General features: G+C 36.8%; 2 protein-coding genes across 3 annotated transcripts; both read left to right on the plus strand.

Annotated features, from left to right (window-relative positions):
- The first annotated feature begins 452 nt into the window (after positions 1-452).
- Positions 453-6,125, plus strand: LOC109212921. 2 transcript variants are annotated; one of them, XM_019376650.1, is made up of 5 exons: positions 453-774; positions 3,370-3,455; positions 4,100-4,336; positions 4,419-4,523; positions 5,043-6,125. In XM_019376650.1, exons 3-5 carry the CDS (start codon positions 4,153-4,155, stop codon positions 5,789-5,791), a joined length of 1,038 nt encoding a protein of 345 aa, XP_019232195.1. In that variant the 5' UTR covers positions 453-774; positions 3,370-3,455; positions 4,100-4,152; the 3' UTR covers positions 5,792-6,125. The 2 variants fall into 2 exon arrangements, with proteins under 2 accessions (XP_019232195.1, XP_019232197.1); XM_019376652.1 differs by lacking the exon at positions 453-774 and adding an exon at positions 1,271-2,853.
- A 437-nt stretch (positions 6,126-6,562) lies between these two features.
- Positions 6,563-13,893, plus strand: LOC109212923 (chromatin assembly factor 1 subunit FAS2). Its single transcript, XM_019376654.1, has 12 exons — positions 6,563-6,825; positions 8,881-8,992; positions 10,089-10,115; positions 10,251-10,323; positions 11,428-11,531; positions 11,618-11,829; positions 11,917-12,013; positions 12,655-12,727; positions 12,820-12,908; positions 12,994-13,132; positions 13,264-13,364; positions 13,462-13,893. Exons 1-12 carry the CDS (start codon positions 6,712-6,714, stop codon positions 13,665-13,667), a joined length of 1,347 nt encoding a protein of 448 aa, XP_019232199.1. The 5' UTR covers positions 6,563-6,711; the 3' UTR covers positions 13,668-13,893.
- Positions 13,894-14,173: the final 280 nt, after the last annotated feature.

Below are 14,173 nucleotides of genomic sequence, written 5' to 3' on the forward strand. Positions count from 1 at the left end.
TGGGGTGGGGTGGAGGGGTAGTAGGGTGGGTGGTAACAGAAAAACTGAAATTTGAAAAAAAAGCTATTTTTTGGAGAGAGGGGGTAGGTGGGTTGGTGAGGGTGGAAGGTTGAGAAGGAGTTTTGGAAAATGTTTTCCCTTTCTCTTGATAAGGAAAATATTTTCCTCCAATTGGAGAAAAATGAGTTAATAAGGAAAATATTTTCTAAAACATTTGAGCTAACCAAACATAAAAAAATTAAAAAATATTTTCCTTCGTACCAAATACACCCTAGCTCGAACACATTTTTTGATTAACGGTAGATTGATCTTATCCGTCTCAAAAAAGGTCAAAATATTGCTTTAACATAAAATTAGGAAAACAGATAAGCATCACATAACGCTGAATCCGTTAGCTCAGTTCTAACGGCCCCAGATTTCGCAGTCCACATAAATTTATCCTAATTATAATTTTCATAGTCAGACGAAACGTGCATTCCGATACTGGTACGACGTGCAAAATATTTTGTACTTTCTCCCCAAAAATTCGACCAATTCTTGAATTTTGATCCACAGGCAAAATCCCGACCCAACCCCTCCCAGCACCCAAAGGGGCAAAATCCCGCTTTTGCTTTAGCTGGTTCTTTTTGGCCACGCCCCCACTCACACACCTAAGCCTCACCTGTATTAGAAGGTTCAGTAATATTAGTGTTTGTTAATTCCACAAAACCCTACACCAGAAACTTCTTTATTTATCAGTTCTTGGTCAATAGATGCACCTTCCCCATTAATCAGGTACTTTCTCATATACCCTTTTCATTTTGGGGATAATGTGTAGATATTAGTGGGTTTCTCTCTCTGTGTGTGTGTGTGTGTTTGGTGGCATTTGGGTCTTTGTAATTTTTCGTCTTTTCTTTGTTTTTATATTTTTTTTTATACTTGGGTCTTGCATTTCTATGGATAGTTTCATCTTAAATTTGCTATGACCTGTTAAGTATGTGCAAAATAAATGGGGTCATTTAGCAGTCAAAATTAGCTTGCCGAGAAAATTTTCTTCTAATGCTTCTATTTATATTTGCATAATATTAGCATGAGATGAGTTTAAATGGAGTAACATGATTGGATTCATATAGGTGACGCCAACTTGTTTGGGACTGGTTGTTGTTGATGTAGTGTCTTTGTATTCATTTCAATGCATATTTTTCTGTTTGATCATGGAAGTAAAAACAAGGGAAATTTGTTAGAAATCTGGAAGAAAACTAGACAAANCCTACATTATCTAAAGCACTAAGCCATAAAGGAAGTTAAAACAAACCCACTTAGTCCACTAAGTACACAACTCCCCCATATACCCATAAGACTAGGAAAGCAGAAACTAACTAATTAAAATATCTAACAAAATTAACAAGGGAGAAATTGTATTTAGCAGGATCAAGCTGCTCCATGTCTCCACCTATTAGCTGTTTAGGCCGTTTCTGGCCATTTTTGGTGATTGAATCTGTGGGTTTGTTTGACAGATTTGTTTTCGTGAAATAAAAATTTCACGGTTTTATTTTGTTGTTGTATGGCAAGTCAAAGATAGCTTGAGTTGGTGGGGGCATTCAGTTGCTATTTTGACTGCACCTATGTCTCAATGAGCCATTTGATCCTAAATGACCAATGAGGTCAACAATTTTTGGATGGATGAAATTCAAAAGAAAGAGATGGTCATGCATGTTCAATATCTTATTTGCTGCCTCAAGTGAAAGGCATAAGTCATTTTCAATCTATTATATTAAGTAGCACCTACTAGTAGCAGGCTTTTAGATGTCATACTTTACGTCTTATATATGCTAGGTACTTCTATTTATTGAAAGAGTATAATGGATTTCACGAGCAGCAATCAACATTCGTCATTGTGAAATGGTGCTTGCTTAATGCGTGTTTGGTGTGTTGCTTGTTAAAACTTTTGAATATCATGCCATCATCCAGTATTTAACTTGGTCCTCGTTAGGATAGAAAGAAACTTCTAAGTTATCTTCTTAATGGCTACCTTAATACTTTAATTCTCAGCCATGGGCTGTTGAAAACTGCTTCCTGTGCATTTATCTGTTGTTCTGGCAGTTTTGGATCATGTTTAAGTCTATGAGTTAGCAGACTATCTGGTGGTGGAGGACGAGTAAGTAGTTAATTGCATGATAAGGTTAGGTTAGTTATCAACTTCAAAATTAAATGACACCAAACTTATCATCTGCTGCGTGCAGAAAAACTGGCCTTTTCTTTTAACTTTTTTCTTGACCCTTTGCCAATTTGCCTCATTAGGATCTTTGCTTTCCAAAATCTGAATGGAGGAGACTTTGATATGTTGGCAATTTCCTTATATTGATGCCACTCTGAATCTGCTATAGTTTTCTAGTCTTTAAATTCATTTTGATGGCTCTGATAGGCTTACAGCTTACTGCTTCTTTACATGGAAATGCTGACTTAGGAATTATTTTGTCCATTTCACTTCAGATCTTCTATCCTATTTTGCCTGTGAGTATGTGTATACTGTGTGACTTATGAATTGCAGATGTTATTCAAGGTTGGAATTGTCTCTACCTTAAAAATAAAGTATTTAGTTCTCAGCCATTATAATTGTCTTGGTTGAATTTGCCATTTTGAGGATCCAAGTCTGACATTATACTTTATCAGGTGCAATAGTGTCATTAAAACCAGGACTCTTTTCTGTTTGTTTTGGGGGTGGGGGGTGGGGGTTGTAAACAGGAGAGTGAAAGTGTTTCTTCAAAGTTCCCAGGGGAACAGACATCACAGAATTTTAGGCGTTCTCTGCTCATTTTAAATAAATCTCTCTTCAGATTTTTCTCCGATGAATAGTCTCCCTTTTTTCTTGAGGTACTGTCTCCATAATCAGCTTTCCTCTCTAGTCTTACTTCTTTCGTCAAAATGTTTTATTAGCAATGTATACCAATCCACCGTCAAGAGGTTGGAAACGACCTTTAGTTCTTGTTTTCTATGTTCTTTGCTTTGCCCATATAAAGGGCCTTACTACTTCTATTTTTTATAAAGGAAGATGGAAACTTGTTTAGCCTATACTGGTTTAAGTCGTCAGCATTTACTTGACTCTGAGCCTGTGAAGCGTGAACTGTTGATTTGTGCTGTAAACCAATTTTCAATGAACCACATGAATGTAACGTTTTGAGATTCTGAGGAATGCTAAATATTGAGCAGCGTGTTCCACACATACAACTTATTTAAATGAGCAAGCATGCAATAGGTTACTGTAATTGCAATGTCAGTGGATGGCTACAGGAGCTTATTCTATTTGTACTTTAGTTAACTATTTCTTTCCTTATTATTCTGTTTCTTCTGGGTAATAAGTGCTGTACTTTCTGTTGCATTTTCTTTCAGAATATTTCCTTTGGGGGTCCTACTGCCATTGTACCATCTACTGTAGTCAGATTCATGAAGGTGCGGCACCAGCACTTGACGTGAAGGTATTTATGCTATTAGAATTGCATGATTGCAGTTACCTTTCCTTTTGGGAACTGGGAATTTGTTGCTTGTTCTACACTCCGGCACTTATTCTTCTGGGAATCTTGTTGCTTGTTCTACACTCTGGTACTTATTCTTCTGGTATCTTTTAGAAAAAGGAAATGAAGTACAAATGTGAACCACACTAGCTAGAACAGTTTAATTTTGTATGTCCACCTATACATTTTTATAGAAAATTGCTTCCTCCTTCAAATATTTGTTCTTTATCAAAGGAAAAAAGCCCTACCCTTCATTCAAAGTTTCATCGAGCTCCACATAGTTTTGCCATTGTAGACTTGCTTTTCTGCCTTTTAATAACTAAAGTGTTTGCAATATTATAAATAAACATGACTCTGGAAATCCCCTCTTGTTGGCGAAAATCAGAGTTCAACAGATACCAGACTTAACTTTATCTGGACATCTTTCGTTTGGATTTTCTGGATATTTTTTCCTATCAAATATCTGTTTTAGACTTGTTTACCTGCAAAATTCTTGTGGTTATAAAGTGTTAATACTTTTCAATTAGCCTATACCCACTTGATTTGAGTGATCAGAAAACTATGCTTCTCCTGGCATAAATTGACGTTATGCTGCATTTCCTATATAGGGTTACTTTGATGGTCTGTAGCTTCTCCATCTTCCAATTCAGTGACTCCAAAAATGAAACCAAGAACTAATGTGGGGCCAAGGTCCCAGAAGTCCAAAGGTGTTCAGAGTGAGGGGCCAAACTGGGTCATAATTGCAGGTAGTGCGTTATTAAGTACATTATCTGTCCGCTTAGGCTACAAGCTGAAGCAGGTGCTTGACTCGAGACAACAGAACAAGACTACCAGCAGTTTGAAAGGTCCGATATTGTGCAAAGCATTTTGGTCTGTCTTGTGAAATTATTTTACCCTCTTAGATATGAGAAGTGGCTTAAAATGCAGGAAATGAAAAATCTCCTGATGGAAGGAAGTTAGGGAATGGTCATTTGCAGTCAAGTACTTATTATTTTGCGCAAGATGATGGTGGCTGCTACAATTGCAATACAGGCACGTAAATTCTTGTCATCCCCTTGGAGTTTTTAGAATTTAGGTTGTTCTTTTTGGAGTAAAAAACACGGCTAGTGATTTCATGTTGGCATCATCTTCTTCCAATGATCATGTTCAGTTTTTTAACTCCCGATTTTGTGAGAGTATAATTTGAACTAGTAAAGTTAATTAGAGTTGTATGCATCGAAACTATCATTTGTAAACAACTTATGCATGATAATGTTGATCCTCTGGTTGCTTTCTAACTGGAAAAGCTAGACACGATGTTCTTCACAAAATGGACATATTTTCAGTTATCTTGCTTGCTTTAAGAGGTTTATGGTGATGTCAAGTGAAAGATTGGAACATAATGAGGGAGGATTCATGTGATCAATATGATGCTTTTCTTGGTATACATGTTGCGCTAGCTACCACGTAGGACCAGTTTTTACCTTCTATGCTGAGTTTTCTTCAAAAAAAAAAAAAAGTTTACCAAATCACTAGTGCAGTTAATGAACATTTGCTATTTTTACAAGACAGGAGCTGGAGGATTGGGGGTTATAAAGCAGCAGCAGTGTAATGGGTCTGAGCCTGAAATGGTGCTCCCTCTTGTGACTGTTCCTGCCCTCGAATTCAATAAAGAGAATGGTGGGCCATGGTCAAGCTCTCCTGACCGTCTTGAACTGCCACAGAAACCATTTCATCACTCGAACAGCTCCGAGTCGCCATGCGTCTCAGAATCTGGTTCCGACATATACAGTAAGCGAGAAGTGATACAAAAGCTGAGACAACAGTTAAAGAGAAGGGACGAAACAATATTAGAGATGCAAGAGCAGCTTGTAGAGTTGCAGGGTTCTCTCAACAGTCAGCTGTCGCATTCTGCCCATCTGCAGTCGTTGCTGGACGCTGCAAACAGGGATCTGTTTGATTCGGAGAGAGAGATACAGAGGCTGAGGAAAGCAATTGCAGATCATTGCGTTGGACAAGTTGGTTCTTGCGAAAAGTCCCCAACAGTACCTGTATGGCCAGCTGAAGTCCGATATGGTCATACGAACGGTCACACAAATGGTCACCTGGAAATTGATAGAAATTCTGATACCTCAGAGAAGGGAAGAGGAGGAGATGTGGAAAGGTTCGAAATGCTGAAGCGCGAAAAAGATGAGTTGAAAGAAGTGATTGAAGGGAAGGATTATCTAATCAGGAGCTACAAGGAGCAAACTGCTGAGTTATCAATCAAGGTGAAGGAACTGCAGCAGAGATTGGATGCTCAGCTCCCAAATATTTTGTAGGCACGCGTTAGAGTTGTGTATTCTTTAGTTTGCTTCCATCTTATGTTTCTCATTCCCTTGATTGGTTTTAAGCTTCATGATATGGGAATGCTCTTTTCTCGGTTTTCTTCTGTTTTTTTTCCTTTTTATGTTTTTATTCCTTACCTCCATCTAATCCATTCTGTTTTCTGTTCATAATGTTTGACGAAACGATTTGGAGAACGTGCGTAGAAGTAGTAGATCGAGTTTGAGGATTGCTTCCTGTATTGCTGAACATGTAAAAATGGTTCATACATGCATGGAGTAGTTTTATCTGAAGTTTTGAAATAGACATTTGCTCAGCAGTTTGATCATATTTCTCACCTCCAAAACAACCATGGCAAGCGTTACTGTTCTCTCTGTCAAGGGGATTTTTTCAACGTTTAGGATATCACTTAAAATTTGTTTTATGATATTATATGAAAAAACTCCTATATATACCTTTCTTTCTATTTAATAATACAACTAAAGCGTAAATCATGGTACAATTAGATCTCCCTATAGCAGGCATATTTTCTAATATTACTATATTATAGCTGTCGAGTTTCTTTGGAATCAATTTTTTATATTATGTTATAATATATGTTCTCTTTAATACTACATTATTATAGCAGCCAAAAAATAGAAAGTTTTGATCCTGCTGTGATAAATTCTGCTCGGATCAATCCGCCAGAAAGAAAAAAGAAAAAGAAAAAAAAAGAGAAGAGAGAGAACAATTATTTAAAAAAAAAAAAAGAAGGGAAATTAAGGCGCCCTCAATTTCCCGCCAAATCTCAAAGTTCCCCCCACAAAATCACTCACCGTCCAGCTGCTCTTCTAAACCCTACTTCCTTCTTCAATCGCAAAAAGAAAAAAAATTCAATTAAAAGAGTGGAAAAAAGATCAGGGAAGGAAGATAAAGAATGAAGGGAGGTACAGTTCAGATTAATTGGCACGACACGAAACCCGTTTTGTGCCTCGATTTTCACCACCTCTCCGGCATCCTTGCTACCGGTGGCGCCGACTATGACATCAAGGTTAAATTTACTATTTCACCCTTCTTCATTTTCCTCTATTACTTCTAAATTTTGTCTCTGCATGTGTGTTTCGCACTTTGATATTTCTTGCATGGTGAATTTTGGTTTTAGTAATTATTTTAATTGGTTCCTCGGAAATATCGAAATTCTCTTTTGCATTTTCATTCACTAGTTTACAGTTTCTATGTTACTTTTCTCAATCCGGAAAAGTATATTTGTGATATTGTAAAAATCGAGCTAAAAGAACCTTTAAAGTTCAAAGGAAACGAAAATACAGTAAACACCATCTCCAAGGCGGCAAGGGCATGCATCATTAATCATGGTCAGTTACTTCTGATGCGTCGCATCTCCAATGTCATGTAGAATGATCCATGTTAAAAAGACAATATCAAAAAATGAAAGTGCGAAAATTGGCCCTGAAGGTCACCAAGGGTTGACACTTCAGCTACAGATTGTAGAATCATCTTCTTTGCAGGATCAGGCGAAAGTTGGGGATAGGCATTTGATACAATATTCCTAGTGTGATATTCTTACCAATTGAGTATCATTTAGGTGAATGCCCACATTAGTCGAATTAGAAAACTCATTCATGAAATTTAGAGTAATATCTAACTGCCAGATTTACTCATCCAGTTAACCAAGCAACTACAATGTTTCTCTTCAGGGAGTTTATGATCCCGTACACTGACTCAAAAAACTCTTTACTTTGTTGAACTAATTCATATAACTCCTATTAAAAGGAACATCACAACTAAAGCAAACGTCCAACCAAATCTGTTTTTTGTCCAATGCAGACAAAATAATCCAACTAAAAGGATGACAGCAACAGCCCTTACTATTTTCACCATGCTTATCTTTGGTTGGTCCACCTTTATGCCACTAAAAGTTGAAAGACATGATGTAACAGGAGTGACAATTCCATCGGTTATGCTTGTGTGAACTTCCAACAAATATAAGAATAAAAATTTCACTCTTCCTGAATGAATAGGCCTCCAGCTATCTCTCTGTTGTTGCAGCAGATGAATGCTCACAGAGGTTGCTACATGTAGCTTCTTTTCTGTCCAGTTGTAGTTGTGAAATATCTTTACCTCCACATGTTGGTGTATGAGCATTTTCCTAGGTTTGGTAGCTTCTTGATAATTATAAGCTAAGTTGCTCCGACATGGCAGTTTATGGGATCCGTACCAGATCTGGTCAAACAATTTTGGATACTTTGACCATGACAGAAGGAAAAATTCGAGGCGAGATACAACTTGATTCCCGAAATCAGAACCAAAACTAGGGTAAATTTGAAGAAAATAGCATATCTTATCTAGGAAATCAATCATTCACTTATCTACAACTTGAGAATAAAAAAGAAATCCATACTTTACAAGTCGTACGTAGGTATTCCACAAATTTTCTCATAATTTAGAGATATTTTTTTATTTTTATTTTTTTGAATTATTTTTAGCCGGATCCCCGCACCCGTATCCGTATTAGGATCCGCATCCCCGAATCGTAGAATTTATATTTTGAAGGATACGACCTCTAGATCGCACCCGTGTTGGACACCCGCGCTCGTGTCTGAGCAACTTAGATTATAAGCAGTAGCATTACATCTGGGCTAACAGATCCTAACTAATACGCCTTATCACCCACATAAGCTGAAAATTTATTTTCTCCAATTCAGTGCTAATTCTGTTTGTTGCATTGCCATTTATTCAACTATTTTCACTGGCTCTTGTAGTTTCACAACTCGGTCAACAAAGTCCGCTAGTGAAGCATCATTTTGATCTCCTGGTTTCCTACTGTGCTTGTGTTGAGCACCAAAAATCAATAATGCATTCCACATTCCTTAATTCCTAAAGGCACAATTAGCACTTCTAATCATACCACATGGAGTATTAAGGACACATTTCTTGTACTGTGTTGATGTATTAACCACTAGTTTCAAATTAGCTGATATATAAAGGACTAACATATTAACTTTATTGACTAACATATTAACTTTATTGATACCATTTTTATGTGGGATGAAATATGACATCATTGGGTTCATAAAATTTTCAACAGATGTGGGTGATTTATTCTGGGGAAAATGAGAAGAAAGCGCCTTCAGTTTCATATCAGACTAGCCTTTCTTACCATAGTTCTGCTGTTAATGCGCTTCGGTTCTCTCCATCAGGTAGTTGGCTCTGTTAAAAGGCTGTGGTAGCTATTTTTGAATTTTACGTTGATTAAAGCATTATTACGAGGCAAGAATTCGTGCATGGTTATCTTCTGTGGGGTGTTGGAGTTTCCTCTGAAGCTGCAGGTTGTTTCATGCAATTTATGTGTATGTTGGTGTTCGAATGACTGCCTTTCTTCTCTATGTTTCTCCATACTTTCGTGAAGCAAAATGTAATATTGGTTTTCTAGAGGGTCGGCATTTGATAAATTTATCTGCTGACTCTACTAAGCTGCACTGGGCTGTAAACTTGGTTCTTTCTATTTTTTTTTTAGCTCCTTTTTTCTTTCAAATGTTGCTATCGTTGAAATAGTCTTGTAGGTTTTTACCTCCTTTAGTTTCAGAAAGCTGATGGCTTGTTAGCCAGTTTCTTGAACTAATAATTTCTGTGAAATGTATTTTTATCCAGGTGACCTCTGTGGTGCTTAGAAGATTAATACTAGAAAGTAAGATTATCAGTAGTTAGATATTCTATTAGATGATTTTTCTGGAATATTTGCTATAGATTCAGAAATTCCTGTAGTCAGAATCTTTTTGCTGAATATGCATTTGAGCACTCGTTAATTTGAGAACCGGAAATACAGAGCGGAGCGTGGAACTTCTTTTGCAGTCAGATCTGTTGGATACTGAGCTGTGATGAAGTTCACGAAATCATCAATTACCTTGGATTGTATAGAGAAGGTTGCTCTTGCTATGAATGAAACAACAGAAAGAGATGTTTCTGCAAGTATTTGCAGCATTTGATTTGACATGTAACAGTGTGATGGAGGGTTAGAGTGACAATCTTCTGTAGTTTCATTTGACTTACTTCAAAGTCAATGTCATATTACAAGCCTCTCTTGCCTCTCTGGATTGATCATTATATTGAAAAAGTTAAAGTTTCTGCTGACTGTGTGACTGTGGGTACTTCATTTTTAGCAACTTTTGCAGTTACCAAAAGTTCTACTATAATTGACCTAATGCATGCTTCTGTCTGATTTATTAAACTGTTAGATAATATACTTGTACTATCTAGTTAGCCAGAAAACTGAATACCATTTTCTGTAAAATGCAGGAGAGCATTTGGCCTCTGGTGCAGATGGTATCGACTTGTCCCTATAAATCTCTCCATTTAGTCTAGATCAAATGATTTAACTTTCTTCTGCTGCATTTTCTTCTTTTCCACTTTTTATTTATATGCCTCTTTGTATTTTTAAGAGTACTACTACTGATGTAGGTGGTGAGCTCATCATCTGGAAGCTTCATTCTTCAGATGACAGTAAAACATGGAAAGTCCTGAAGACGTTATCGTAAGCCTTTGATTTGGTCCAATTGTCACTTTGAATTACTAAGCACTCTTAGGGATATCTTAGGGATAGCTCTAGAGTTCTTGCTGCTTTTTAGATGCTGAAAGGAACTGGAAAATAATACATTTGAGGGCACTGGCTCGAAAATGGAACATTAGCTACTGTTTTTCTGGTTTGAGGTTTATGGTTTATCCAGGGAATTATCAGAAAATACTGTTTGGTTCTTGTCCTGCATTTTCGTATTCTGATCCTTATCTTTTATGCTTGTCAAATAAAGTTTTAGATCTGATGGTTGAAGAAAGAAATAGTTCTATTTGGCATTTGAGTAGCCTGGCTTTGTTTAGTGGATGCAGGTAGGTAGAAGAGGGTTTTACTTTTGGGATTATAGGATATTTTAACCACATGAAACAGTTGCAGGGTGAGATAACAAGTAATGTTTTTTTTTTCTTGATAAAATAAAGTAAATCAATATAGATTGTATTCGAAGAGTCAATTCATTTGGATACTATTTTGGTTTAAGCAGAATGAAGGGGAACCTTGGAGTAACGGTAAAGTTGTTTCCGTGTGGCCTATAGGTCAGGTTCAAGCCGTGGAAACAGCCACTAATACTTGCATTAGGGTAGGCTGTCTACATCACATCCATTGGGTGCGGCCCTTCTTTGGACCCTGCGTGACTGCAGGATTATTTGTGCACCGGGCTGCCTTTTTGGTTTATGCAGAATGTTGCAATCAACCAGCATATGTACTATAATAACTGATTTTACAGGAAAAGCATCGGATTTATGTGTTAATCAAACTTTAACAAGAATGTTATTCTATATATATATATTCAATTATTTTTGCTAACATCTCCCTAAATAATAAGTAATCCCAATATAAATAATCCATAATATTCTGATAGTCCATATTAAACAGACTTCCCGAATGTTGGTCATAACTTTCCAGCTTAGTTTTTCTTCGAGGAAGTGCTTTGAAACTGTCAACTGCGATAGTCATGGATAAGATATTTCACCTATTGCCTTTGAGTTGCTGTAACAAAAGGAGCAAAATCATTTTTTTAATGAAATTGTCATTCGATACAAGTACTCATGACTTAATCTTTCTCAGATTTCATCGTAAGGATGTATTGGACTTGGAGTGGTCTACTGATGGTTCTTTTCTAATTTCTGGTTCTGTTGATAATTCATGCATCATATGGGATGTCAACAAAGGTAAGAAATAACTGAGGATCTAACTGAAAGATTTTTTAGTAGAGATTAATAAACTTTATACTGACAGTCTGCCATTTCCTCATCAGGTTCAGTTTATCAGATATTGGATGCTCATTTGCACTACGTGCAAGGTGTGGCGTGGGATCCATTGTCCAAGTATGCTGCCTCACTCAGTTCAGATAGATCTTGCCGGATTTACATCAACAGACCATCTAAAACAAAAGGAGTTGAGAAGTTGAATTTTGTGTGTCAACATGTCATTATGAAGGTTGAACCACAGCTGCCGGATGAGTCCAAGGTCAAATATCATTTCAGTTAGTCATTGCCTTCTTCAGTATAAGTTAATGTTACATACATATTAACTTTCTCATGCAAATGCGTGCAGTCTACTAAAAATCATCTCTTTCTTGATGAGACTCTGCCATCTTTCTTCAGAAGATTATCTTGGTCCCCTGATGGTTCCTTTCTGCTTGTGCCTGCAGGTACAACCTTGACACTCAATCCCATTATGCATTTTGATAATTCTTTTGATTTGTTTCCTGAAACTTATCTTATCTCTTTCTACATCTTCCCTGCTCCCCCTCCCCCCTCTCCTCACCCTCCAGAAAATAAAAAGAAAAAGAAAACCATCCTGAGAGAGACAAAAAAAAAGAATTTTCTATCAAGTCTTCATGTGTTTTTTTTCTTGAGCATACTTTGTTTAATAAATGACAGGGCATTGGTGTCAGTTCAGTCACTGTTGTGAAATATTGTACTCTGATTGTATCCAAACAGTTCCTTTTTTTTTCCTTTTAAGGAATTTTTCAATATTTCTCCACTTTCAGAGTAAGCCAATAATGCGGCATTAGGACCTCCTTTTGTGTCCCAAATTTGCAGATTAAAATCATCTAATAGCCCTCTCTGTTACTGTCTTGACATTTTTGTAGTGTCAGGTTAATCTCCACACAGCTGATGTAATTCCCATTTAAGCTATATATATTTGGACTTTTCATTTGCATTTCTTCAGTCTCTCTACTTCTCACTTTCGCTTCAAGCCACATGGACCTCATCTTGTTTTATGTTTTTTGCTGTTAAAAACACTGCGTTGAAGGTTTGAGGATATAGAGGTGTTCTGCTATTTCAGGTTCTTACAAGTTTACACCTGCTTCAGAACCCTCAAATACTGCTTATGTGTTTTCCAGAAAAGATCTCTCAAGGCAAGGATTCTTCTGTTTCTTTGGTACTATATTATTGCTATTAGATCACAACAGTCTGATACTGTCGTCTTAACTTCCTCGGATATTCACAGGCCAGCTTTAATGCTCCCAGGTGCCAGCAAACCTGTTGTTGCTGTACGCTTTTGCCCCATGACTTTTAGCTTGAGAGGATCAAGCAATTGTAGGTTCTCCTACTGGATTCCTTTTTTAGTTGATTGTGCTGTATTATTCTCTGATACCACCACGATCCTTTTTAATGACTGCAGCCTCATTCTTCAAGCTCCCTTATCGTCTTATTTTTGCTGTGGCTACATTGAATTCTTTGTACATCTATGACACGGAAAATGTTCAACCAATAGCCATCGTAGCTGGTCTTCATTATGCTGCCGTAACAGACATAGCATGGTATTCTTTGCTTCTCTATTCTTTTTCAAATACAGTCGGCACTCCCATTCTCTTCCGTACAGCATTCTAGAAATCTATTTGATTCCTTTTGGCCTAAATCAATATGTATGTATGTTTTTGACTCTGTCAAGGTCGGCTACTGGGAAATATCTGGCTTTATCCTCCCAAGATGGTTACTGCACTCTGCTAGAATTTGAGAATGAGGAACTAGGATCCACTTTATGTAGCCCAGGTTTGCTATGTTTCTCCAACTAAATGGTTAATGTTTTATCCATGTTATCTTCCTCATCCTGACTAACGATTTTGTTTCTGTTGGAAATTGTTTGCAGAGAAAGAAATTGCTGGAGGTGATAGAAATATTGAGCAGAAACAGGCTGAAAATGTTCCGGAAACTATTAGCCGTGATAAGTCCATGGATATAGATAGTGCAAAAGCAGAAGAGAAAACAGAACTGAAACAAGAACCAATAATATCAACTCCACAAATTCCTAATAAACCTACCAGAAAAAGGATCACACCAATGGCCATTGATTGATTTTGGTAGTTCTCTGAAATTCTAGTTTGCTTTCTTTTGTTCCATTTCCTTTTTTTAGAGGTTGGGGCTCGGAAGTGTTGGGGGAAATTTGAACAACTTCTCATGTATATATGTATACCAGTAATATTGTTAGCCAAATCATTTGCCTATTGTTTACGACCAGTTATATAAATGTAGTCACTTTGACCTATTTTTAAGTTAAATTACACAAGTTTGTCTTCTATAAGCTAGATGATTATATATTTAGCAAGTTGAAAAATCTCAGAACGTTTCAAATATTTACGGATACTGACTAATTTTGGTGTAACAAATCTGTTAAAATATATTAATGGCCAAAGAATGAAAAATGACAGTAGTCTTTGCGCCATAAGCATAATTTAGTTAGAGACTAATGGCTATTCTATTAGAGTGGAAATTTGATATCACGTACAGCTTTTCCGAAACAAATGGAAAAGCATTCCCAAGCTAAATGTTGATTTTGTGTACCTTTTATCTCTGAATGATTA

The sequence above is a fragment of the Nicotiana attenuata genome, unplaced genomic scaffold (genome assembly GCF_001879085.1).
Source record: "Nicotiana attenuata strain UT unplaced genomic scaffold, NIATTr2, whole genome shotgun sequence".
Lineage (NCBI taxonomy): Eukaryota > Viridiplantae > Streptophyta > Magnoliopsida > Solanales > Solanaceae > Nicotiana > Nicotiana attenuata.

Excerpts from the sequence above, each read along its gene's own strand:
- LOC109212921 (XM_019376650.1), top strand. The coding sequence starts at position 4,153 with ATGAAACCAAGAACTAATGTGGGGCCAAGGTCCCAGAAGTCCAAAGGT. Across the intron at positions 4,337-4,418 it reads GACTACCAGCAGTTTGAAAG|GAAATGAAAAATCTCCTGAT; the intron begins GTCCGATATTGT and ends CTTAAAATGCAG. Across the intron at positions 4,524-5,042 it reads CTGCTACAATTGCAATACAG|GAGCTGGAGGATTGGGGGTT; the intron begins GCACGTAAATTC and ends TTTACAAGACAG.
- LOC109212923 (XM_019376654.1), top strand. The coding sequence starts at position 6,712 with ATGAAGGGAGGTACAGTTCAGATTAATTGGCACGACACGAAACCCGTT. Across the intron at positions 11,532-11,617 it reads CATATGGGATGTCAACAAAG|GTTCAGTTTATCAGATATTG; the intron begins GTAAGAAATAAC and ends TTTCCTCATCAG. Across the intron at positions 13,133-13,263 it reads GCCGTAACAGACATAGCATG|GTCGGCTACTGGGAAATATC; the intron begins GTATTCTTTGCT and ends GACTCTGTCAAG.